The 27797-nt window shown below is 39.7% G+C and overlaps 1 protein-coding gene and 1 pseudogene across 1 annotated transcript; one reads left to right on the plus strand and one right to left on the minus strand.

The window, feature by feature from the left end:
- Positions 1 to 426: 426 nt before the first annotated feature.
- Positions 427 to 2162, minus strand: LOC139744612 (uncharacterized; annotated as a pseudogene).
- A 6910-nt stretch (positions 2163 to 9072) lies between these two features.
- On the plus strand, positions 9073 to 27579 carry LOC139744613 (XK-related protein 6-like). Its single transcript, XM_071655043.1, has 3 exons — positions 9073 to 9515; positions 11542 to 11726; positions 26675 to 27579. Exons 1-3 carry the CDS (start codon positions 9073 to 9075, stop codon positions 27577 to 27579), a joined length of 1533 nt encoding a protein of 510 aa, XP_071511144.1.
- The last annotated feature ends 218 nt before the right edge of the window (positions 27580 to 27797 follow it).

Genomic DNA, 27797 nt, shown 5'->3' on the forward strand with positions numbered 1-27797 from the left:
TCGGCAATAGTCTGACCTGCACTGATCACATCAATTTGATATTTCTTCTTCTTCTTCTGATTAAGTCTGCCTCCCTCCTTCGATAGGCTGAAGATTCTTGCATATATTGTGGGCATCATATATACCATAACTTCATCTCTTTTGCTTCATCTGCTTCACCTGACCTCAAAAATTCGCCCAGTCGTCGGAAAAAAAAATATATGCTAGTTTTTGTTTTGTTTTGTTGTTGTTGCTGCTGCTGCTGCTGTTTTGTTCATTTGCGTATATAGAAGGCACGTGGTGCTTGTTGGGGAAACAACTCTTTGGCTAGCCAGTCTGACACTAACTTTGCTCGATCGTTAGGTGGCGGTCTAAATCGACTAGCCTGAGAAGTCTATTCGATATTCTCGTAATCATCGTCTAAGAATTTAGCCAGCTGCTGCTGCTTTAGGGCGGCAGGGTCACTCTGACCCCAAGTCGCTCCTGGATGCGGTCGTTGCTCGCGCTATTCGATTTCAAGCTCTGCCGTCGGTCTTTCGGCGTAACCGGTCGCTCGAAACTCTCGTAGGCGTTAGAGTCCGTATCGCTGGCATCGTCGTCATCGAAGCCGTCGATTTCTTGGAAGACCACGGCGGGATACTCGTAGCTGGCGTCTCGGACAATGTCGGGGACGAGAGTGTAGTACTTCGGATCGCGAACCATGACGAAACCTTCCGGACCCTGATCGACACTGCTGCTGCTGGAGACGCTGTCTCACTCTGGGCCGTAGAGGGCGGCTGCCAATTTTGTCGCGGTGACATGGGTCTTGGAGCGAAAGGGGAAGCAGGTTTGGGCCCAGTGGTTGGAGGGTTTTCATAATCTGAGAGGTCGCGATGGGCTTGCTTGACTTGCGGACTCTCCAGTTCCAACAGGTCGTAGTTGTCCTGGTCCTGTGGTGTTTGCAACTCATTGTAAACGTGATATTTCGCACTGTCTTGCTTTTGAATAGTCGTATGCAAATTTGTGGATTGCAAGAGATCATAGTTGTCTTGGTCGCGCTGCCGATGTTCGAGGGCTTTGTAAACATGTTCTCCAGTCTCAGACTGCTTGATGTCACGTGACGTTCACGTCGATGGAACGTGATCAAGGAGATCATATACCAATCGCCTCGACCCTTTGTTTCTAGTTCTTTGTAGACGTGCTGATCAGTTTCTGCCTGTTGATGGCCACCCACTGCTCGCTTCGGACTATCCTGTAGCATCAAATCTGGTCGGCTGCTCGACTTGTTCAGCTCTTCACATCTGTTAGCATTGGGGTCAGTCTGCTGGGGAACATTCTGTAGAGGTTGGTCGTCCTTCACACTACTCTTCCTCCGGGTGGAGACTTCGTCGAAGATAAGTGTTTCCATGGAGGGGAAAATGGCGTTGTCCATAGCAACGTTGCCGATAAGGTCTGTGATGTGGTAGGGTCCCTCCATTCGAATGCTGACACAACTCTCCGTACTCTTCCTGACGGCAGCGAGTTGCTCCTCACTAGAGCTTTGGTCCGCCCTATGACACCAAGCTTGGGTGCCTTGGGATTAGATTGTTGCGTCTGCAGGGTGGCAAAGTGGTAGAAATTCTCGTCCGTTTTGGATGTGCTCTCGGGAATCTCAGAGTACTCGAAGCTCCTGTCGCGGCTGCTCCGGACCCTCGAGGAGGCCAGGGTAATGCTGCGTCTCTTGCCCTTAGAGGGCGCCCCATATGTCCCATCGAATCGCTTCTCGAAGGTGTCGACTGCGACCGTTCTTACCGACAGAATGTCCATCTGGTAGGACGAGTCCTTGCTGATGGTCGATAGCAGTGTGGACTCCGTTGCTATGGTTTTGCTGCCGTCGAGCCCGTTGTTGATGCCGACGATGGTGGTTAGAAAGTCATAGCCAGTGTTTGAGACCTGGAGACCACCGTTGCTGCTTGTGATATGACTTCCCTCGGGCCGTCTACAATAAAATTTAGAAATAAAACCATACCAATCATGACTACATTCCACGTCAAGATAGATCAAAGATAAATAAATAGATCGCTGTCATCGCTGGCGTGGGCCTTGGAAGCGTACCACAAGGCTCTGCGAGATTCCTGCACCGACCGGAAGAACATCGTGTACGTTGCTGTGGCATTGCGTATGGCTTGGAGACTCTTTACGATTACATCGCGGGTCATTGCCATGGCCCTCTTTGCTGCCATCTATGAGTGGTGGGTATTCGTGGTGGCCGGCGTCTACAGGTTGGTCATCACGGTGTGGCTGGTCTGGCAGGAGACGTCGTTCTGCGACGCCAAATTTGAGGAGGTCAACCTTGACGGTGCCAGGTAAAAATGAACAGACAGATTACGCCACTGCACTTGAATCAAACTCAGAATAATGAGAGTGCTCTAATTTTTTTTAAACATAATTCCATAAATATTCTTCAAATCTGCAGTTTGGATTTGATAATTCGATAAATACAGTTTGCTCTGGCTAGGATATTATTCAAAACCTCTTCATACGTTTACCTCTGACGAAATCGCTGACATTTTTACCTCTGACAATTTTACCTCTGCCACTTTTACCTCTAACATTTTTACCTCTGACATTTTTACCTCTGCCATTTTTACCCCTGCCATTTTTACCTCTGCCATTTTTACCTCTGACATTTTTACCTCTGACATTATTACCTCTGCCATTTTTACCCCTGCCATTTTTACCTCTGCCATTTTTGCCCCTGCCATTTTTACCCCTGCCATTTTTACCTCTGCCATTTTTGCCCCTGCCATTTTTACCCCTGCCATTTTTACCTCTGCCATTTTTACCTCTGCCATTATTACACCGAACATCTTTGACTGTGTCATGGACATCATCCACATCTTCTGCTTCTTCAATGTCAAGGGCGGTGTCACGCGATACCGTGCCCTGCTCTTCTACACTGTCATCTTTATGGAAAATACCATCATGTTTGGTCTTTGGTACAGCTACCAGGACTCGCGGGAGCAGATGTACGGCCTGCCGGCGCTCGTGTTTGTCTGGGGCGGCTTCTTCCTGGGTATCTTTATCATGGCCCTCTACTACGGGTTCTGTCACCCCAACGGGCAGCTGCTGTACTGTATCTCACCCACCTGTAGTGGGGAGAGTCCAGACGCTAAGGCTTCAGATGAAACAGATGTTGGCATCAACTCGAGAGCTGCTCCATACCGAGTCAACCTTTTCTCTTACAAGAACCGAAGATACATTCATCCAGATCTCCTTCCTGAGTCTAGATGCAAGAGTGAGAGCAACATAATCCTCACATCTCCGTGCTCATCTCAAGTACCTGCCCCCAGGACACAACCTGAAATCATAGACAAATATGCAGTATGCTTGGTAAATGGCGAAGTCTAAACGCTAACTGTCTCCGAGAGCATGCACGTTGTAAAGCCATTTTCGTTGTGACGCTCGTCAGCCATTTACGATTTTGTTTCTGTCAAGCTTGCTACCGTGTGTGACAAGTGCGATGCTGTAATCACAGGTCTGAAATAAGTTCACAGATGTGCCAGTGTTGATGGACGTTTGAATTTGTGATTCAGATGTGTTCAAGCACCAGAAATACCAGCCAAAAAACAAACAAAACAAAACACATTGTATCCTTTCAGACATGCTCCAAAAAGATACCTGCTCCCTGGCTGTGTCTATCTATGTATGCACTGTGTGAGTACATGGCTGTTCTAGAACCATACTCATGTTTGTGTCATGCGTCATGTTCTGATGTTGATTCTGCTACTGCCCAACAAAAATTTGTTAATATTACCATCAAATCATACGTAGTATTTGTGTCATATTTTTATGGAGTTTCCAAAGAAAGTATAGGGTTTTTGTCTTGTGTGTGAGTGAAAGATAAACCGGTATTATTTTGTGTCTACCATGTTTTGCTTTTAAAACCTTCATGAACACATTAATTGCTTTATGAGCAGACATTTTAACGAGAGTCAATACAGAGCCGATTGATATTGGGGGCCTTTTGGTCAGTCCTTACGCTTCATGAGTATGAAGGTATGATTCTCTTGAAGTGTCAGTGACAAAGAAGCAATTCTTGTGGAACAAACAATATGGGAACATCGCTTTCTCAACAATGGAGTTCACATGTATGTAAGAATGTGTGTGTGTATCTGTAATTGTGTGTGTGTGTGTGTGTGTGTGTGTGTGCTGTGTGATGGCATCTGTGAAAGTGTAAGCTGTCATGTGGCCATCAACAATGACTGCAGGAGAATGTTGACATCATACACCATGGAAATCATCTTCTTGATGCCCTACATGTTTGATATTGCTAACTGATGATCCTAGTCTTCGCTAGTAATTGAATACCTACATGACTTTAAAAAGTGGTAGAAAAATTCAGAGGGGACACACACTCTAATATCAAATATTTCATATGTATTTATGTGAAATGGTTAAATCACCTGCCTGTTCTTGATCAACATGATCATGTCGTAGTCAAATATTTTGTTATTTCTGTTCATGGATGGAACGTTCTGTTATATTGTGTTAATAGTCAAAGAGAAGTCTGCTCTAGGATAAACGTGATCTTGTAGTGGTGGGCCATACTTAGTACATTCCCCCCTGAGGAGAAGGGCATTTTCTCTGGACCGTGGGAGAGCATTGTTGTGTTGAATGGCAAATGAGGGAAGCACTGCTTAATGAACTTCAAACTACAATGTGCACTTCACATGGGCACGACAAATACAATGTAATCTGAAACTTTATGCCATTATTATGTGGGCATGTCGGTGATCTGTGAACACTGTCGGTGCTTAAAATTCATATCTAAATGTGTATTACTGTCAGAGTTCTTAACTTTTAATACAGGCCTGTTTAATTGTTTGATGCATGGTGGTGATGATGGTTCTTGTTGTGGGGTATATTATCAACTGAATTTTCTAACCCTAAGGTTCAAAATCCTGTTAACTCATCAATGTCCAAATTGAAATTAAACAGCCATTAAGAGGAAGTTACTGGTTAGAAATCCTGCTACTTTATAACTGGACCCCTACTTCCCCCTTCAGTAGCATGTGGCCCTTCGAATGGAACATTCTGCATGTTGCCTCCACTACAAGTTAGCATCTCAGTCGTGTTTCATATCTTGATGCATTTGATTTTATTATCCAACTAATTTTTTGTTACTTATAAAAAAAAACTTATTGTAATCGATGTTCAGTATCAACCATAAGTACCTCAAGTCATATCATCATATTCCATTGTACGAGGCTGTACTTGTGTAACAGAAGTCGACTACACACTATTATTCAGTATGTTATGCATAATATGATGTTACATCTCAGCTGGAGCAAGTGTGCTTGCACAAAAATGTGTTTGTTTTATGGTTAAATCTAGACCATAACTTTCTTCTGTTGAATATACATCAACTGTTACTGTGACACAGTGTATCATACTTTATACCACGCAAAACTATCTGTAAAATTGCACTCTTGTCTCCTGTAGATCTATGCGTGATTACACTATGATTTAGCTGGTTTAATGTAAAATGGTTCAAAAAATTGTGAGGATGGACTGAATGATAAAAATGGAAAAACATTATGCTGATGTTGTATTTGGGAACATTGTGTTGGGTGCATTTTAGTTGGTCCTGTAAGTTGACACCATTCAAACTCACTGTATTACAACTAAATGTACCTTGTTGTAGTATTCCTATAATTATTTCAGATTTTGTCAATTGTGGTTTAAAGACATTTTGATGTTTCATGCCAATACATGTACAAATGTACAACCCAGAAAGAAAAAAAAAAAACAAATGAGAGAAGGAAGTGAAATAAAGCAAGTTAGGTCGAGGTACATGCACTTTTTTTTGCAATCTACTTCCCATCATCATGTGCTTCTGTGTACAGTGATCAGTCAACTTAAGTGCTTGAGTTAATTATTAGAACCTTCCATTATCGGGGTCATGAATGTGAGGCTGTTTTCATTTATCTTTATTAATCATAATATGCAGGGTCAGTTCAAGGTACAATGAGGGAGGGAGGTCGTACCTCCCTAGTACAATGTACATCATGAGAAGAAAACAATCATGTCGAGGCAGATTTTCCTCAAATGTTGTGCACATTGCCAGTAACACTGGTACGCAGTTGAGGATTCAGGACACGGAATCATACTGTGGATATTCCTATAAATACAACTTGTACATGTACAAGGAATCATTGCGGTAAAATCTTAATATTAATTGCATTTTTTTTTAATTGTGGTATCTTTATAAGTCATTTACAATTTATTCTTTAGTCTGTGACATAGTTAAATTGTCATATTCTCTGGATCTGTTTTGCTCATGCATCTGTGTATGCATAGATCACAGTAGGCCTACCATGTTTTAGGCGCAGTAGTCGGAGTAAGTCACTGATTAACATAAGAGTGTCCTGGGACGCAAAGAAACTTCATTTCATTGGTCAATGGTAGGTAGAAAAAAATGGTATTCAGATTATGGAGAAAAACATTGCATCGGGGACTTCCCGTTCCTTATGATTGAGAGTGTTCCAGCTTAAGACCTGTTTAGATCGATTATTGAAGCCCAGCAGATACAACATCCCCTTACAGGGTAACACAGCATTGTTTTGTTGTCATATAGTTTTATAGGATTAGTCACATGCAATGTGTGGAGAAAAAGTGATAAACAAACTTACCTGTAATAACTGCAGTTGGCAACACTCAATCAGCTGGCAGCAGGTTAAATCAACTGCCTGTTCTTGATCAACATGATCATGTCCTCATCAAATATTTTCTTATTTTTGTTCATGGATAGAACGTTCTGTTATATTGCGTTAATAGTCAAAGAAAGGTCTGCTCTTGTTATAGGATAAACGTGATCTTGTAGTGGTGGGCCATACTTGTACCATTCTCCCCTGAGGAGAAGGGCATTTTCTCTGGACAGTGGGAGAGCATTGTTGTGTTGAATGGCAAATGAGGGACGCACTGCTTAATGAACTTCAAACTACAATGTGCACTTCACATGGGCACGACAAATACAATGTAATCTGAAACTTTATGCCATTATTATGTGGGCATGTCGGTGATCTGTGAACACTGTCGGTGCTTAAAATTCATATCTAAATGTGTATTACTGTCAGAGTTCTTAACTTTTAATACAGGCCTGTTTAATTGTTTGATGCATGGTGGTGATGATGGTTCTTGTTGTGGGGTATATTATCAACTGAATTTTCTAACCCTAAGGTTCAAAATCCTGTTAACTCATCAATGTCCAAATTGAAATTAAACAGCCATTAAGAGGAAGTTACTGGTTAGAAATCCTGCTATTTTATAACTGGACCCCTACTTCCCCCTTCATTAGCATGTGGCCCTTCGAGTGGAACATTCTGCATGTTGCCTCCACTACAAGTTAACATCTCAGTGGTGTTTCATATCTTGATGCATCTGATTTTATTATCCAACTATTTTTTTTTTACTTATAAAAAAAAACTTATTGTAATCGATGTTAAGTATCAACCATAAGTACCTCAAGTCATATCATCATATTCCATTGTACGAGGCTGTACTTGTGTAACAGAAGTCGACTACACACTATTATTCAGTATGGTATGCATAATATGGTGTTACATCTCAGCTGGAGCAAGTGTGCTTGCACAAAAATGTGTTTTTTTATGGTTAAATCTAGACCATAACTTTCTTCTGTTGAATATACATCGACTGTTACTGTGACAGAGGAGTATCATACTTCATACCACGCAAAACTATCTGTAAAATTGCACTCGTGTCTCCTGTAGATCTATGCGTGCATATACTGTGATTTAGCTCATTCATTGTAAAATTGTTCAAAATTTTTTTTAGAATGGACTGAATGACAAAAATGGAAAAACATTATGCTGATGTTATATTTGGGAACATTGTGTTGGGTGCATTTTAGTTGATCCTGTATGTAAGTTGGCAACATTCAAACTCACTGTATTACAACTAAATGTACCTTGTTGTAGTATTCCTATAATTATTTCAGATTTTGTCAAATATGGTTTAAAGACATTTTGATGTTTCATGGCAATACATGTACAAATGTACAACCTAGAAAAAAAAAACAAAAGAGAGAAGAGAGCGAGATAAAGCAAGTTAGGTCGAGGTACATGCACTTTTTTTTTGCAATCTACTTCCCATCATCATGTGCTTCTGTGTACAGTGATCAGTCAAACTTGAGTGCTTGAGTTAATGATTAGAACCTACCATTATCGGGGTCATGAATGTGAGACTGTTTTCATTTATCTTTATTAATCATAATATGCAATTATCAGTTCAAGGTACAATGAGGGAGGGAGGTCCCACCTCCCTAGTACAATGTACATCATGAGAAGAAAACAATCCTGTCAAGGCAGATTTTCCTCAAATGTTGTGCACATTGCCAGTAATACTGGTACGCAGTTGAGGATACAGGATAAGTCATCATACTGTGCATATTCCTATAAATACAACTTGTACATGTACAAGGAAGCATTGCGGTAAGATCTTAACATTACTTGCACTTTATTAATCTTGGTATCTTTTATAAGTCATTTACTAAATGTTTATTCTAGTCTGTGGCATTAGTCTGTCATGTTCTTTTGATCTGTCTTCCTTGTGCGTCTGTGTATTAATAGGTTAGATCACAGTACCGTCATTTATGTGCTGTAGTATGAGTAAGTTACTGATTGACATTAGAGTGTCCTGGGACACAAAGAAACTTAATTTCATTGGTCATTTGATTGGTAGGAAAATAAGAAGATTGTATTCAGATTTGGAAGAAGAACATTGTATCGGGGACTTCCTGTTCCTTATAGTTGAGTGTTCCAGCTCAAGACCTGTTCAGATCGATCAGTGAAGCCCTGCGGATACAACATCCCCTTACAGGGTAACACAGCATTGTTTTGTTGTCATCTAGTTTTATAGGACTAGTCACATGCAACGTGTGGAGAAAAAGGTGATGAACAAACTTACCTGTAATAACTACAGTTGGCAACACTGAATCAGCTGGCATCAGAGAGAAATTTTATGCCAAAAATGCCTCCCAGAGCAGTTATTGTAGGATCAACCCTTTAGGGTAAATGACTCCTGTTTGGATTCATGTAGGAGCCTTGCGTCACCATGACGAAAGATACCACTGATATCAAGGATTCCACCAATGAACAGGAGTCGCAACCCCTGACAATGCAGGGGAATGGCAACAATGCTCCTCCCTCTGGGTCCAGGAAGGAAAACTACCAGGACTGCAAAAACCAAGTACATGTACAGGTATTAGATGCCATCTTCACCCCCCTTAGTGGGGTGATCATGCACATTGCAGACATGGTGACTGATCTCCTTATGGGGGTGCACTATTTCCACAGCGACTATATTTTTTGGGGCATCTTGACCTTCATCTTCGTGCTCATCCCATCCCTCGTCCTCCAGTTTTTGAGCTTCCGGTGGTTCGTCTCTGACTTGGAGGAAGACTCTGACCATCACAAGAACAACGGTTGGGCAGGGAAGCTGCTGTGCTGGTGTGATTTGGTGGCCACGCATGTTCTCCAGCTTGGTGTGCTCAAAAGGTAAGGTTAAAAGGGGGCGGTAGAAGAGAAATATTTTCTTTAATTACCCAGCCTCACATTTTTATTATTCATTTTATTTTCCTTTTTTTTCTTTTGCCCCATAGGGTGTAAGATACATTGAATGTGATGGGTTCTCAGTTCTTCATGGTTGCAAAGTAATATCAAGGTCAGGAAAGTAATATGTTTGGCAGTTTTGTCACTGACTATAAACACGGCTTGGAACAAGTCACAATAATACGGCCTGCATATGGACACTCTATATGGTATAATGGACAAAAACTGATTCGCGACTGTGTCCTTGATGCATGGCATGGAGAGTGGGGTTAATCTTGAGTCAGTGGTCAAGATTGATGAGCTTCAATTAGGGTCATCAGAGGGACATGAACTTGTGGCAGATATGGTGATTACTTGAGAGATGGAGGCATCCAAGGTGATTGATTTTCTGCAGCATTTTTCTGGTCTTGTCTCCCATGTCAACCTGACCCCCTGGAAAAAAAAAATAGTCACACCAGTGACATTGCAGCTATACATTTTGGCACACAACTGCTATCGTGCATTGTATATATGAGAGGGAGATGCACTAACCACGATTGCTTCTAGAATTTACAAATGATGCCCATGCAGGCAAACCTCAAAGGTTATCCATAAGACAAGCTGTGCTTATTAGTGCTTATTAATAAAGCCTGTATGTATCATAAACTGCATAACCTTGTATATACATGTATGTACCATAGTTTATTTGTCATTGCTGCATTTGGAATACTACATGTAGCTACATATAGTAGGCCTATTGCTTTGATGATGTAACAACCGAAATGACATTAAGAATGATCGCACAAAAGAAACTGTATATGTTAGGCAGTTTATTATCAGTGATATTTGCTGTAGGGACACTAATCAGTACGTACAATGTATTATAAATAGCATTGCACATATTTTACAAGCTTGTACATTGTGTTACAGTTGCATGTAAACATCACAAGTTCCATGTAATCCCTTGGAAATGTCCAAAGACGATGTTCGATGAACAGATGAATGATCCTATTGTACTGATTAATGATCCCTCAGACATAAATCAGTGGACACAGGTTACTATACTACTAGTAATCCAAAGTACAAATCCACGGCGATTTATACGTGTAGAATCCCAACATTGTGAAGGATAATCCAGCAAATGATATCCAGCTACAGTTGTAGGAATCCAACCATTCACTGCTTCAATGGTAGCAATGTCCACAAACATTAAAATGGAGTCGGTCACCAATGAAGACAAACCAATTCGCCACAGGCAATATGTTTCTCTGGCCTTATCTCCACAAATATAGCAGGTCACCAGGTAAACACAGGACTGACTATAATGATTTGCTTCAGAGCCAGAAGTGATGCGACTCTCAGAGCATAGTTGTTGGGTACTCTGTCTACTTCATAATTTATGTGGCTCATATAGGTACATTCACCCTTTCTTGAATGCTCTGTAATTATCCCCAACCTAGAACTACACAGCTGTGAGTTCAAGATCCTTCCAGGCGCCCTGACTCACTGTCTATTATGTGCATGACATCATACCTAAAAGTAGCTACCAAACCCACTGGGTTAGAAGGAGACGTGTTCTGTACAGTGTACAGTATGTATTTCACAACTTAGCCAATATACTAGTACTTCCTAGACCATTCTGGATTTGGTGAGCTCTTTCCTTCGTCTTATATATTATATATATATTTTTTCTTTTTTACATGTACTAGCAATTTTACAATATGAACCTTCTCCACTAATCTTGTCATTTGGTATACGTACACAATAGCAACCATACAATACATATCTACCAGTGTGTACATTCATGACAGATGGTGTGAGCTATTCTTAGACATTATCTATTTAAGCAGGGAGGTGGAAAGAGATCTACTTCCCTGATTTAAGATAATATATTTGTCAGCATACAGACAGCATAAATACAATGACAAATATCAACTTGTGGTTATTCACATTACGATAATGATTATCCCTGTCCTATTTTGTTACCCACAAGATACTGGCGCAACATGAAGTTTGGCCTGCTGAGCCACAAGAAGAAGAAATATCACGAGCTGATGATCTACGAGAATCGGAACATCACCGTGCTGCGCCTCCTGCAGGCCTTCATGGAGTCGGCTCCCCAGCTGGTTATCCAGGTGTACATGATGGTGGATGTGGAGGAACTCTACTGGCTTGCAGGTCAGCAGCGATCAAGATCTACCCCCTCCCCTCTCCTTCACTTCTCTCTTATGCATTTTAAACTACGTAGATTTGTCTCATATGTTTCCTTTCCCAGAATACTACTAGGTCTTACAAAATACATTTCCAACTTAAGATCCTTGAAGGAAACCCAAACCCGTAGAGAAATGTGGATCGAGTGAAAGCAGCAACACAAGTAGAACACATCAGTGAAAGTTGAGGAAAATGGGACAATTGATGCAAAAGTTGTGAACTTTTTGTGTTGGAACTGCTGGATGAGGAGACTTCTAGAGGTTATGACGTGTGTGTGACTGTGGATAATAATATTAAAATAAATAAAGAAAATTCCAAGAAGGATTCACTTTTCTAGCATGATGAAAGAGCACTTGACTATCTCCTTTCAGAAAGCAGTAATAATTGCAACCCTTAACATATGTCAGTATCAGAATGATGGAATGTGTAATTTTCATGAATAGATATATTTTTGTAGAACTCCCTTTACATTTTTATGCCTCCGCCACGAAGTGGTGCCGGAGGCATTATGTTTTCGGGTTGTCTGTCCTTCCGTCCGTCCATCCGTCTTTCCGTCCGTCCGTAATGAATTTTGTGGACAGCGTAACTAAAAATAAATAAATAAAATTCCATGAAGGATTCACTTTTCTAGCATGATGAAAGAGCACTTGAGTATCTCCTTTCAGAAAGCAGTAATAATTGCAACCCTTAACATATGTCAGTATCAGAATGATGGAATGTGTAATTTTCATGAATAGATATATTTTTGTAGGACTCCCTTTACATTTTTATGCCTCCGCCACGAGGTGGTGCCGGAGGCATTATGTTTTCGGGTTGTCCGTCCTTCCGTCCGTCCATCCGTCTTTCCGTCCGTCCGTAATGAATTTTGTGGACAGCGTAACTAAAAAAACTTTAGAGGTATCCTAACGGAACTTGGCATGCATGTGCATTAGAGGGTGAAGTTGTGCCTATCAACTTTTGGGTGCACATGCTGAAGGTCAAAGGTCAAAAGGTCAATGTCAAATGCTCAAAAATTCACTTTTTCCCCATATATATGCAATGCCTGAAGATATTTTCTTGAAACTTAGTGTATATATGTATCAACCAAGTATGATTCTCTGATGGAAGTTTGGGGTCAGGACGTCAAAGGTTAAAGGTCAAAAGGTCAAGTAAAAATGTTGAAATGTCACTTTTTTCTCCATATCTTGGATATGGTTCAATGTATCTTCAAGGAACATAGTATAAATGCATGTACTGACTGGCAGTGATTATTTAGGGAATTTTAGGTTTATGAGGTCAAAGGTCATGGGTAAAAGGTCAAGAGCAACACTTCGAAATTTTACTATTTCCCTCATATTTATGCACTGCAGGATTATTTTTATTTAACTTTGTGTAAGCATTCAAGAGCAACACTTCAAAATTTTACTATTTCCCTCATATTTATACACTGCAGGATTACCTTTTTATTTAACTTTGCGTAAGCATGTATAACTCAACAGAGATCTCTGGGAAGGTTTTATTTTGGCCTAAAAGGTCAAAGGTCAAAAGGTCAAAGATCAAGTAAAAGTGCTGAACTTTACTTTTTCCTCCATATCTCAGAAGTGGCTCAAAATATTAAGTTTTTTTCGAAACTTATTTTCGCACATATTTATGCATGTTCTGCCTGACAGTGATTCTCTTATGAATTTTAGGGTCAAAGGTCAAGGGTCAAATTCCAGATGAAAATGGTAACAATTTACTATTCAATACAGAAATGCACTTTTTCTCTGTACCTTGAAATTACCAAATGCATAAACTTATGAAAGGGCCAAGGTCAAGTAAAAGTCCTAGAATCCCCAAGTACATGCTCTCCCATTCATCAGATTAAACCTACAAGTGTAGGTCAAGGAAGGTGAACATTCAACACATTTGTGACAAACATGCCAATTTTGTGAAAATGTAATCACACATTGTCCACATGTACTACAGACCTATTAGGAGAATCATGCATTATGGCGGAGGCATACCAGTCGCCATAGCGACATTTCTAGTCTGTACTACTTGTGTATTGTTGTCTACACATACATCATAATAATCTAGGTTAGTCTCCTCATCCTATGGTTCAAACACCAAAACTGTACAAATTCATAACTTTTTGCATCGATTTGCCGATTTTCCCCAAACTTTCACTGATGTGTTCAACTAATATTGCTGCTTTCAGTCAATCCACACTCCTCTTTGGGTTTTGGTTTCCTTTAATATAGCATTTAAAAGATATGAATTAGATAAATCACTGACATTGATATGAGCAATCGCTGAATAGTGTACACTTTTGTTGGAGGTACAATCTAATTTAAAAATGAAAGCATAAATCAGTTTCATAAAATTCAAGATAAAGTTAGGGTTCAGTTTTTGCTCTATTTTCAGCCCTCTGTACAAAACTTTAACTTTGCACAGGGGTCAACGGGTGTGTATGGGAGTGTTGGGGTTAACACCCTGACAATGATCCTAAACAATTAATGACCAGGGTTTTAATGCTATATTTCATACACATGAGGAATTCCACAATCACATCTAGTCTTTATTCATCCTAATAGTGTATGTAAGCACATGAAAACATGAGCTTACTTTTTCATGTGCATGTATTTTACCTTGTACCATGAATTCAGACTAGCAGTGCACAGGGCAATTCATCATGAATAAATATTAATAAAGCATTGATTTTGTTTGCCTTGGAATAAGAGACCAGGAGCGGCCACACAGAAACTTTGTTAGCGCTGACAGCGCACTAATAGCACTGATAGCGACGATTTGGCCGCACAGAAGCGTGCTGTTGGACCCCGTTTACAGTGCGGGGCTGGGCCGAGCCGCGGCCGAGCCCAGCCTCAATTGCGAGGCCGGGCCCCGCAATTTTGTCCGTTTACACTGCCGGGCTCGGCCGCGCTTTTGATTCAAATCTTTCAATATTTTGTCGTAGTGGCGCTCTGCTTGTAAACAAACACAATTTGGTATTGTCTGGTTTTCAGACCCTTTGCCAAATGAATTCCGTGGCGACGAAGTCGCCGTTCGGGCAAAGGCCTTTGCCGAAGGAAAAAATTCTTTGTAGGACAAAATGCGAGGCCAGTTTTGGCCTCGCATTTGGCCTTTTGCGCGTTTACACTGAAATGAAGGTGGACTCGGCCGCGGCCGAGCCGCGGCCGAGCCTCTCACTGTAAAGGGGGTCTTAGTCAAATTCACTAGCAGCGCTGTTAGCCTAACATCGCGAGGCCGCACAGAAGCTAACAACAGTGGTGCTGTTTCATTAATTCACTAACAGTACCAAGGGCACTATTAGTGACAATGTTAGTGAATAATTTCTTGCGTGCACTGCATCTTCAGTTGTCTCCTGTTAAATACCATGTATAGACATATTGTACATGTACTTCAAAATAGCTGGACCTAGACCTAATTAAGAATGTAGTTGGTAATGTGCGACTTAGATTTTGCTGATGACGACACGAGGAGACCAAGATACTATCCTTTTTTTATTGTTATTATAAAGCATTTAACCCTTAATAACATACGTCATTGACAAGTTGAGAAAATGTGCACTTCTTGTTTTTGTAAATACATTTTGTGAAATTTTCTCTATATTTTCCTTATATCGTTCTACGCGTATCATACACTGTAGCAGTCTTCTCATCCAGCAGTGACTTTAAAAACTTCAAAAATTCATAACTGTTAAACCGATTTTCTGATTTTCCCCAAACTTTCACTGATCATATTAATGTGTACGACTGATATTGCTGCATTCAATCAATCCAACTTTTTAGGTGGATTTATCCTTATAATAATAGTGAAATAAGCTACATACTGATTAAGGCCATTGGATGAACTTATTATTACAACTATTTTATACATTATGTAACTATAGAAATGCTGCTATGGTGACCGGTTGCCTCCGCCATTATGCATGGCTCTCCCAAAATATTATATGTAGGTTTAGAGTTCGTCTTGACAAAGTAAGTTGTTATAATATTGAGAAATTCTTGTATTGGTTGGTCTGTTATACTCTCCTTTTTTTTTTGCATACTGTTCATCACTTTGTTTTCATTTGTTATTACATCTGGAAACATTTTGTGATATTAATGTGACTAACAGAAGACATGGCGAGGGAACATGTAAGTTATGCTGAGTCGAGGGGAAGGTACATTCCAATGCCTTTTGTTAAACATTTCACTACTTTAGCAATGATTGACAGATGAGGTCACAAAAGGAAAATTGGTTTGAAAGGATTTTTTTTTGTGGGCATCCCAACGTAATCTGAAGGAAAATAGAAGAAAAAAATCGTTAAAAATATATGAAATGTTTCTAGATACTCGTTTCGCCACAAAAGTGATGTTGAGGGTATCATAGATCAACACAAACCAACATGACAATTGCATATGGATTTTAGGGGCCCTTTAAGGAATCTGTTACAATTTTCTTTAGAACCAGAAGTGATAGAGCCAAGTTCATACTATGAGTATACATTGACGTTAGTTTTAAGTTTGTTTATGGCAGATCGAGGAGTGTCCATCCCTTCCCCAGTTCATTTTTTTTTTTGGGGGGGGGATGTCAAATTGGGGGCTAAATTGTATACATTTTCAACTTCTTCTTGAAAACCCATTGATGAATTTCATCAGAATTGGCAGGTATCATTCCTAGGAGGATATGATCTCAATAAATGGCCTCTTGTTTGACCATACCCCCTTCCCCCAAAATAAGGAATCTTTTTGAATATTTTTCTCTAGAACCAGAAATGATAGAGCTAAGATAATACTATAGGAAGTGTGTCAGAAAAGTTCCAGGACTGGTGTCATAAAAGATTTATTTCAAATCCAAACTACAAACTAAGAAGTTTCACCTTCAAAGTAATCTATCTAGAGTATGTTATGTAACTGTGATCTTAGCTCTCTGCAGCCATCACAGTTTTATGCCTCCGCTACGAAGTGGTGCCGGAGTCATTATGTTTTCAGGTTATCCGTCCTTCCGTCCGTCCGTCCGTCCTTCCGTCCGTCCATCCGTCCTTCTGTCCGGCCGTAATGAATTTTGTGAACAGCGTAACTAAAAAACCTTTTGAGGTATCCTAATGAAACTTGGTATGTATATGTATTAGGGGTGATGTTGTGCCTCTCAACTTTTGGGTGCACATGCTCAAGGTCAAAGGTCATAAGGTCAAGGTCAAATGCTCAAAATTTCACTCTTTCCCCCCATATCTATGCAATGCCTGAAGATATTTTCTTGAAACTTAATGTGTACATATGTTACTCAATTAAGATTCCCTGGTGAAAGTTTAGGGTCATGAGGTCGAAGGTCAAAAGGTCTAGTGAAAATGTTAAAATTTCACTTTTTTCTCCGTATCTTAGAAATTGTTCAAGGTATTTTCATGGAACATAGTATAATTAAATATGCATGTACGGACTGGCAGTGATTATCTAGGCAATTTGGGGTTCATGGGGTCAAAGGTGTGGGGGTCAAAGGTCAAGGGCAACACTTCAAAATTGTAATAGTTCCCTCATATTTATGCAATGCCAGCATGATTATTTTTTTCAACTTGGTGTATGCATGTATAACCCTATAAAGATTCTCTGCCAAAAAAGTCAAAGGTCAAAAGGTCAAAGATCAAATGAAAGTGCTGAACTTACTTAGAACTTCCTCCATATCTCAGAAGTGGCTCAAGTTATCATGAAACTTAAAGGGAAGGCAAACCCAAAGAGCAATGTGGGTGGAGTGAAAGCAGCAACATTAGTAGAAAACATCAGTGAAAGTTTGAGGGAAATCGGACAATCATTGCCAGAGTTATAAATTTTTTAGTTTTGGTGTTGGAACTGCTGGATGAGGAGACTACTAGATGTTATGACGTATGAGTGGACAACAATACAAAGAAAATAAAGAGGAAAACTAACAAAAATTCACTTTTTCTAGCATTTTGAAAGAGCACTTGACTAACCGCTTTCAGAAAGCAGGGGGAATCATTGCTACCCACATATGTCTGTATCAAGTTGATGGAATATGTAATTTTCCTGAAAAATTAATTTTTGTTGAATTTTCTGTATATTTTTCTTTATATTGTATTCCACTCATACTAGGTGTTTCAAAAAACATTTCCCACTTTTGATCATTAATAGTTCAAAAACTATTTATCAGATAAAACTGTCATTGATATAAATGCTAGCTTAATAGTGTACAATTTGGTTGAAGGTGATTTGAATGTGAAAGCATAAATCCGTTTCATTAAATTTAAGATTGATGTTGAAGTAAGGTTTCAGATTTTGGTCAAATTTCAACCCTCTGTACAAAAATTGAACCTTGCACAGGAACCAATGATGTGTATGTGAGTGTGTGCTGACAATGGCCCTGAACAATGGACATGCCTGAACCACCTGTTCACTAGGCGTCAGTCTGGAGCTCCCAGGCACATGAATGCTTAATCAAAAATTAAAGTGGATTGCCCTGGGCACTGCTAGTCTGGAATCATGCACGGTAAAGGATAAATGCATGCACATGGATAAAGGAAGCACATGTTTCCATGTGTTTGCAAACACCACATTCCATTCCAGCTGGCAATCATTTTCAATTTTTGCTTCACATATCACTAAATTTGGGATATAAATAAGCATAAATGGTCTAAAGTTCCTCATTTTAATACAACTGTCTACTAATTAAATAGTCTGACAAATTTTTCGCTTTTTGATACAAAGAAATCATTTGTTGGTATTGACTTCAGCAGCATTTATCATTGGAGCGATATGTTTCACAGAAGATTTATTTAAAGGCTCCATTTATACAAGTGTATACTCTAATTGATTTTCTTTGCTTCCTGTCACCATGTTTACGATAGAACAGAAGGTATTCATTGTAATTTCGTATTACAGAAGTAGGGAGAACACTGTCGAGACCCAACGACAGTATCGGCAGGCGTTGACTTTACACAGATACTGCCAGAGGCTGAATAAAGACTAGTTGTGAAAGTGGAATTTCTCATGAATAAATAATGAAGCATTCAAACCCTAACCATTTTTAGGACCATTGTCATGGTGTTAACCACACACTCCCATACATATCCATTGACCCCTGTGCAAAGTGAAATTTTGTACAGAGGGTTGAAAATAGAGCAAAATCTGGAACCTAACTGTGAAATTAATCATGGATTTCATGAAACTGATTTATGCTCTCATATTCAAACCACCTTCAACCAAATTGTACACTATTCAGCTAATACTCATATCAATGACAGTGTTATCTGATATACAGTTCATGAATTATCAAGAATCAAAAGTGGAAAATGTTTTTTGAAACACCTAGTACATCATTACTTCTAGTAGCCTCCTCATCCAGCGGTTCCAACACCAAAACTTTAAAAAAATCATAACTTTTGCATCAATTGTCCGATTTTCTTCAAACATTCACTGATGTATTCTACTAATGTTGCTACAATCCACATCGTTCTTTGGGTTTGCCTTCCCTTTAATACATATCTATGCATGTTCTGCCTGACAGTGATTCTCTTTAAATAAATTTTGTGTAAACGATTCTCTTTAGATAAATTTTATGTAAACGATCTAAATCTAATTATAAAAAGATACCAAGACAGCCTTGAATCACGAAATCTCTTCTTAGGTCTATTAATAAGAAAAACAGATTATTTTGTAGATACCGTAAATCCCCAAATGTTTCAACTAAATCTCGTTATGTTCGTTATCGAAATACGCTGACCTCTACGTTACGCTTAGCTGATAAGCAACAGTATTTTTACCGACAGTTCGATAGATGCAAATCTGACATAAAGAGTACGTGGAAGGTGATCAACACAGCTTTAAAATCCAGCACTGAGGCGATTCCCCAAATCGTATTCTAAAAGAGGGTCGCGTGATAGACAATCCAGGGGAGATGGCAGGTGTATTCAATGACTTCTTCGTTAACCTTGGGCCAGATCTTGCCAAGAAAATACCTCTCTCCGGGACACCTTTTCATTCGTTTCTAAGGGATAGAAATACACAGACTTTGTTTTTTGTTCCTATTACCGAGGAATAAATCAAAGAAATTGTTCGCAAACTAAATAACAAGAAAAGTACAGGTGATGACGGAATTTCAGTTTTTCTTTTAAAAAATATAATAACTGAAATAATTACTCCCCTTACTTATATTTTCAATCAATCTTTGTTAACAGGAAAAGTCCCTGAAAAGATGAAAATTGCTAGAGTCGTTCCAATATTTAAAAAGGGTGCTAAAGAATAGGTTAGCAATTACCGTCCAATATCTCTTTTAACTTCAATTTCAAAAATTTTGGAGAAGCTTCTTCGCAAACGAACTCTTAGATTCCTTATCAATTGCAATATTCTTTCAAATTTTCAGTTTGGATTCAGAAAACAGCATAGCACAGCCCACGCTTTGCTAGCTTTCATTGATAAAGTAGCACATGCTTTAGATGACGCTTCCCATACCATCGGTGTTTTTCTCGACTTCTCAAATGATATTTTGCTTTATAAGTTAAGCCATTACGGCATTCGTGGGACAGCTCTAGATTGGTTTAAAGACTACCTTACTAATAGAAAGCAATATGTTTATTTAAACGGTCATGAGTCTCTCTTGAAAACAACTTCTTGTGGTGTATCCCCCAGGGTTCCCTACTTGGCCCATTATTATTTATTTTGTACATAAACGACCTCCAAAATTCGTCTCAGATTCTTTCCTTCATATGCTCTGCTGATGACACAAATTTATTTCTTTCACATCGTAACTCTAACACGCTTATGCATATGTTAAACAACGAACTGAAACTTGTTCAGTCCTGGATCCACGCGAATAAGTTGTCACTAAATATTGATAAGACGCATTACATGCTGTTCAGCAATTCTCTGCAATCTGTTTCTGATTATGTTAAGATCAATGGTATCAATTTAAACCAGGTAGATAGTATTAAGTTTCTAGGACTCTACATTGATAGTGATCTATCCTGGAAAACCCATATTAACTATTGAAGTAAAATTTTGTCCAGAAACATAGGAATTTTAAAGAAGCTAAAATATTTTTTCCCCATACATGTATTACAAATTATATACTCAACAATGATTTCCCCTTACCTCAACTATGGAATTCTTGCATGGGGTAATTCGTCCAGATTTTTGTTTGATTCGCTTTTCCTCCTCCAAAGCGCGCCATCAGAATTATCGATAACGCCGGATATCTATCTCATACAAATGATTTTTTTTTTCACAAGAATAATATTTTGAAATTGACTGACTTGTTTGATTACAACCTAGGTATTTTCATGTATAAATACTCCCCGAATGATCTATCTGAAGTTTTTCTACACATGTTCAAAAGAAACTACTCAGTTCACAATTATCCCACCCGCCAACGGGACGCTTATCACCTTCCACGTACTCGAACAATTTTCGCGACGAAAACAATTATGTATGCGGGACCGAAATACTGGAACGATCTCCCCTCTGAAGTCACAGGTTGTTTATCACTATCATCCTTTAAATGCAAATTAAGACAGTATTTATTGAATAATTACATTAATTCAGCTCACTGAAATCTGTTTTGTGCTGTACAGGACTATCCCGCTGTACTGTACTCCAGGGTTGTTGTTATGTTAAACCAGCTATATGTGCCCTCAAATTCTGTCACTATGTTTATGACCTATTGCATTTTCTTCCTTCTTTAAGACAGTTGGGGCGAGGTAACAGCTGGTATTTTAATTCCTTCTGCACTGTAACTGTTTGTTGAATGTCTTTTTTTGGGGGGGGGGGGATTTGCAGGTACATTGTGTTCCCTCCATAATACACGCAATGTATAAATCTCTAATACTTTTTAACCGTATCATTGTTATCATATATTGAGTCATATTGTTATTATTGCCAGAACGACAATGGTTCATCCGCCTACAGCATGTGGCTTATCCGACCCCAAATCTGCATTAGAGAAGAATTTGCTATATAACTGTATAATTGTACTTTTTTTCTCTATGTTTCGGTCATTGTTGTACCCGTGCTCCCCATCTTAATCTTTAACTCGATTTTAACTGGGACCTACGCTCAACAAGCTCGCTTTTAAGTAGGTTCCTTCATATTTCTTCAGCATTCATTCACAGATTCAAAACTTCATAGATCGACCACTATATGTTTTATATATTTGCAATATTTTATGTATGTCTCCAGCTTGATATCATGTACTTCATTCAATTTTGTTATATTTGATGTATTTTTTCATCGAGAAATATGAAAATAAATCGAAATCGAAATCGAAATAAATTTTAGGATCAAAGGCCAGATGAAAATGGTAACAATCTACCATTCAATACAGAAATTGGACTGTTTCTCCGTACCTTGAAAATTACTCAATGAATAAACTTATGAAAGGGTCAAAGTCAAGTTTAAATCCTTAAATCCCCAAATACATGTTCTCCCATTCATTCAATTAAATCTAGGTCAAGGAAGGTGAACATTCAACAAATTTGTGACAAACATGTCATTTTAATATTTGTCACTTTTGTGAAAATGTAATCACACATTGTCCACATGTACTACAGGGGAAACTCGGTATAACGAACACTGCTATAACGAGATATCGGTTATAACGAGGAAATTTTTCCGGTCTCACATTTCCTTCCACACAAGTCTATGAAAAATGCTACTCTTATAGCGAGATCGGCTATAACGAAATAACTGCTATAACGAGTTAAATTTTGTGACTTCCAAACAAAGAAAAACATAGTCAATCAAACCTGCTATAGCCAGGTAAAGCAAAATGCCTTCGGTAAAGCTTTACTTCGCCTGTGCTATCATCTTCCGAGATTGTAAAGCTTGATGCGCCTAAAACTGTCTTGTACACACATAATCATTTTCTTCAGTGCACTCCAGCTAGCACTGCATGTTGTACGTGTAAGTGTGTGTGTGCACACACACTGATACATGCAGAAAATGTGGTGGGACGGCCATATGTATACATGACATCATCATGACGTTTCGCAGGTGTGAGGCAATCTGATGCTGTGATTGGCCTTCTACGTAGGGAATTCCCCATCTTCACACACACGCAGTCATAATGTACATACAGAATGTGTCACATACACACACAGCATTGTGCAGACCATATTCAAGCTTTCCACACAACACACACCCATACGATAACCACATACCAATCCACAGACGATCTTGATACAATCGCAAGCTATATAAATTTACAAATTCAAACATCTACAATTAATAAGAAACACATTCTTGATATTGGATTTCCTTGGCGAAAAACATCTTCTTACCCATGAAGGTGAGTAATTCCCTCACACACAATATCAAGTTATCAGTATTGATTGAAATATGATGGGTAGTCCCACATGTGCAAATTAATGTCTTTATGTTATGCCTTCTTTTATGCCTACTGATATAACGAGATATCGGCTATAACGAGGAAAATGACTCGGTCCAACCATCTCGTTATATCGAGTTTCCACTGTATAGACCTATTAGGAGAATCATGCATCATGCGGAGGCATACCAGTCGCCATGGCGACATTTCTAGTTTTCTACATAATTTTATATACATATCCTCTGTTTCATGATGTTAAAGGGGAAGGCTAGTAACTGATCAGTGGGAATCAGTGGAAATGCTGGGAGATGATTGTGACAATCCTTATGGGATTCATTCAAGAGTTCATTGTATATCTATTGTTGTGTGAAAACGATTTGCTTCAGAATGGTCTCATATTCAAGTAATGTGCAGTTTAATGCTTCCAGGTTAGCGTCCCTGGTCAGTGACGGAGCATTAATCTGCACATTACTTGAATATGAGACCGTTCTAAAGCAAATCATTTTCACACAACAATGAATATACAATGAACTCTTGAATGAATCTCATAAGGATTGGAACAATCATCTCCCAGCATTTCCACTGATTCCCATTGATCAGTTACTAGCCTTCCCCTTTAAGCAATGAGCACAAACAACGAACAAATTTGAAGTTTCTGGTAGGGTTAGGGAAAACTCCATCAAAAGTGCTGAAAGTGCTGGTGCAAGTCTACGGAGATGAAATTATGTCACGCACATTTGTTTTTGAGTGGTGCAAGAGGTTCAAAGAAGGATGAGAGGACGTGAAAGATGACCCCGGCAGCAGAAGACCCTCAACAACTAGGACTGAGGTGATGACTAGGAATGACTCTCCCTAGCAAATCTGGTTTGGTTTCAAGTTTCAAGGCGCTCGATGATGTCCTGCATTGATTCTTCTGGTCATCACTCAGGAGTTTTGGTACCCATCTTTGTGCAGATTTTCCGCATGTCTAGATCTTTAGTAAGAATCTTCCAGACGCTGTCCCTATTCATGCCTAGCTCATTTGCCATCATTCGAATAGTCAGCCGACGATTGCCACACACCATCTGCTTGATGCGCTCAATGACCTCAGTCCTGGTAGTTTAGGTCATTCTGCTCATATTATGTCATCTTCCACATCTTGTTATCCTTCTTTAAACCTCTTGCAACACTTAAAAGCATGTGAGCATGACTTCATTTTACCTCCGTAGACTTGCTGCCGCACTTTCAGGTTTTCATTCAAGTTTGAATGTTGCTCTGTGCTCATTGCTGAACGACGTGAAACAGAGGATGTGTGTATAAAATTATGTAGAAGAAAATCTAATGATGCAGAGAGCCCAGATCACAGTTACATACTCCAGATAGATTACTTTAAATGCGAAACCTCTTAGTTTGAAGTTTGGGTTTGAAATAAATCTTCTACGATACCAGTCCTGGAACCTCGTATACTGTAATGAGTCTGCAAGAATTCATTGAAGGTGAACTTGCGATACTCAGGTGAGCATAGAGACCCCCGGGTATTTAGTTTGTAATATTTTTTACCCTGATTGTGTTTATCCAATGGTCAAATCAAACAAATCACAATAAAAAATGAACAGACAAGGAGATGTTGCATAGTCTGGTCCTCCCCACACAGGCAGGTGATGTGATCATTCTCACTCTACACCCACTATGCTAGCTTGAATTGGAGCGCACTTCTTACATGATTGCAGCAAGACCCAGCAGGCCATGTCTCACTGGCGCCTGGTGGTGTAGTTTCCTTTGGGCCAATGATAGACACTGTATTCGGCTTGCATGGATGAGACGTTCAATCCACATGGATACATGCTGCTTGTCAGGGCTTTTGTTCAGGGCCTCTACAGAATTAATGGCTGAAGCTGCTCATGGATTTTAGCCTCTTTCTTGAATGGTCATAATTGAAGAGAGTGTGACACGGATCACTTTCTTGCTTCAGCTTTTCCTTCTGGGATGCAATAGTCCTACGGATGCTTTGGGGAGCAATCCCATTTAGTAGGTAGAGGTCTTCAAACTTCTGTGGGCTTTAGGCAACCAGTGATAGCAAGACATAAAGAATTTAGAACAGTGTCAGTCTCATTCTCAATTGCATGAGCTGATCTACTCCAGACAAGCTAGTGCTGTTGTGCGTATTGTCTTTACATCAGCACACCACTTCGTATTAGTGAGCTTTCTGAGGATACTATACCTTGATGTCACCTTTGCCTTGGTCTTAGTGATGTGATCTTTGAAAGTGGGGGACCTGTCCAGTGTTACACCAAGGTATACTGGCTGCTCCACGGCTCTTCCCAGGAAACAGTATTCATTTCAGGGATGTTTGCCTTGTCAGCAGCCTTTTTGACGAAGTGAGTGAAGACAGTGAAGGGTGGATACTCTTGAGGCCTGTGTTCCTCTTTGTATCTGGCGATTTCAACCTTCCATCTGCTCTCGAGATGGAGAATGAAATGGTCTTTTCATCGTTCATTTCGCCAACAAAGTGGTCATTTCATCAACAAAATTACTGATTTCGTAACGAAATACACTGTAGGTCATGCGACACGTGGCGCCCCATACAGACAAGTCTTTGTCAATTGTTTAAACCATGGACAAAGATTGTTCCACCTTTGTGAACTCAGGCCTATGAGTTCCTTTGCAGATCAACTATGCAAATTTTGCCATTAATGATTTATGTGTCTCGTGAACACGTACAGTAGCTGTTCAGTGTGTGTTACTTCTTGTTAAAGAATGTTTCATATGTGACCATGCATTACAAAATGAACAAGTCGCACGCAGTGATGACTGAAAATAGGTGAAATGGGTCAACCTAGCCAATCTTGAGTTTTTCATATATTTTGAAAAAAAGCGACTCTTCTTCTACCTTATGCTGAAGCTTTGGGATCATAGAACGAACAGGAAATTGTCTTTTTAGTATTTTTTCTTGAAAACTTTTTTTGTAGAATAGTGTGATTACGTGTGTCTTGTAGAGTCTTCTTTTCATTCCTCAAAAACCCTTAACGCACACTTCACTTTCAACTCTAATAACGTTAAAGTAAATCAATGCTACTGCTTTGAAAGTGTGAGAAAGCATGCTCAATTTTAGCTTGATCTGATAATCCCTTCATTTCTTCTGCTCTGGTGGTTTACATCCTGTTTTTTCCCATTCAGCGTACAGCAAGCTCCGCTTGACAGCTTGAATAGACCCTGTACTTTAGAGCTTCTTTTCTCAGTTCACACTTTTCCGGAATGTGTGCTTTCTGTACAATATTTAGATTAGGTTAGGAGAGTCCATTTGAGTCGAGATATAGACATCATTTTAAAGCCCAGAATCTGCTCTTTCAGAATCTGCTCTTAACTAAAAATCCATATCTGGCAACTTTTTGTTGGTTTTGTAATGCATGGTCACATATAAAATGGCAAAAAACAAAAAACAAAAACAAAAACAAACAAACAAAAACACCAAAGACAGAAATTTTATTATCTTTTACTGATGTGTACTGACATAGGAAGAACATGTCTTAAATGATATTAAAAGTTCATATGTAGAATAGACAGTACACATTTACATGTATGTGTTTGTTCATTCATTTTAATAGCATATACTGTTATAGCTTGACATACTTTGCATTTTACAGGTGCCTCTGTTCTGTTTTCACTGTGGTCACTGGCGCAGGCCCTGGAAGAATATTATGAGGTCAAGAGAGATGCCTGCCCTAATCGGAAAAGCATAACATTCCCTGCAATGCAATTGCGTGTGGCTTGGAGGCTCTTCATGATTACGTCGCGTGTCATCGCTATTGTTCTTTTTGCCGCCATCTACGAGTGGTGGGTGTTCGTGGTGGTTGGCGTCCACTGGTTGGTCATCATGGTGTGGTTGGTCTGGCAGAAGACGTCATCTTGCGACATCAAATTTGAAGAGGTGCTCTTTGACTGTGTCATAGGCTTCATCCACATCTTTTGCTTCTTCAACGTCAAGAAGGGCGCAACGCGATACCGGGCCCTGTTCTTCTACACTGTCATCTTCGTGGAGAACACTGTCATGTTCGGGCTGTGGTACAGCAACCAGGACTCGCGGGAGCAAATATACAGCATCCCTGCACTCGTGTTCATCTGGGGCGGCTTCTTTGTGGGCATCTTCCTCATGGCCTTCTATGGCCTTCTTCAATGGGCAGCTGCCCTCCTCCGTCTCACCCACCCCTGGTATAGCGAGAGGCCAGACGCTGAACCTTCAGACGAAATAAACGGTGGCAACGACCCGAAAACTGCTCTAAATGATCACATACCTCAAATGAGCGTATTTGAGCCACATCCATGCCGAGACAACCTCTTCTCTTACAAGGACCGAAGACACATTTATTCAGATCTCCTTCCTTGGCCTAGATGCAAGATTGAGTGCAGTATAGACCTCAAACCTCCCTGCTCAACTCCAGTACCTACCCCTAAGACACAGCCTGAAACCACAGACACGTATGCAGTACGCAGGGAAAATGGCCGTGTCACAACGGAAAGAGGACGCATCTCAGAGGACACATCAGTGTAAATTCATCGCTGTTATGATGCTGGCCAGCCATTACTGTTTGTTTTTGTCAAACTTGCTGCTGTGCATGACAAGTGTGATGCTGTAATCACATGTCTGAAATAAGTTCACAGTTGTGCCAGTGTTGATGGGCGTTTGAATCTGCGATTCAGATGCCTTCAAGCGCCAAAAATACCAGACAAGAGATAAATTGTATCCTTTCAGACATGCTGCGAAAAGAT

This window comes from Diadema antillarum, unplaced genomic scaffold (genome assembly GCF_040938485.1).
Source record: "Diadema antillarum isolate AM-2024a unplaced genomic scaffold, OU_Dant_1.0 seq00001196_RagTag, whole genome shotgun sequence".
NCBI classification, from domain to species: domain Eukaryota; kingdom Metazoa; phylum Echinodermata; class Echinoidea; order Diadematoida; family Diadematidae; genus Diadema; species Diadema antillarum.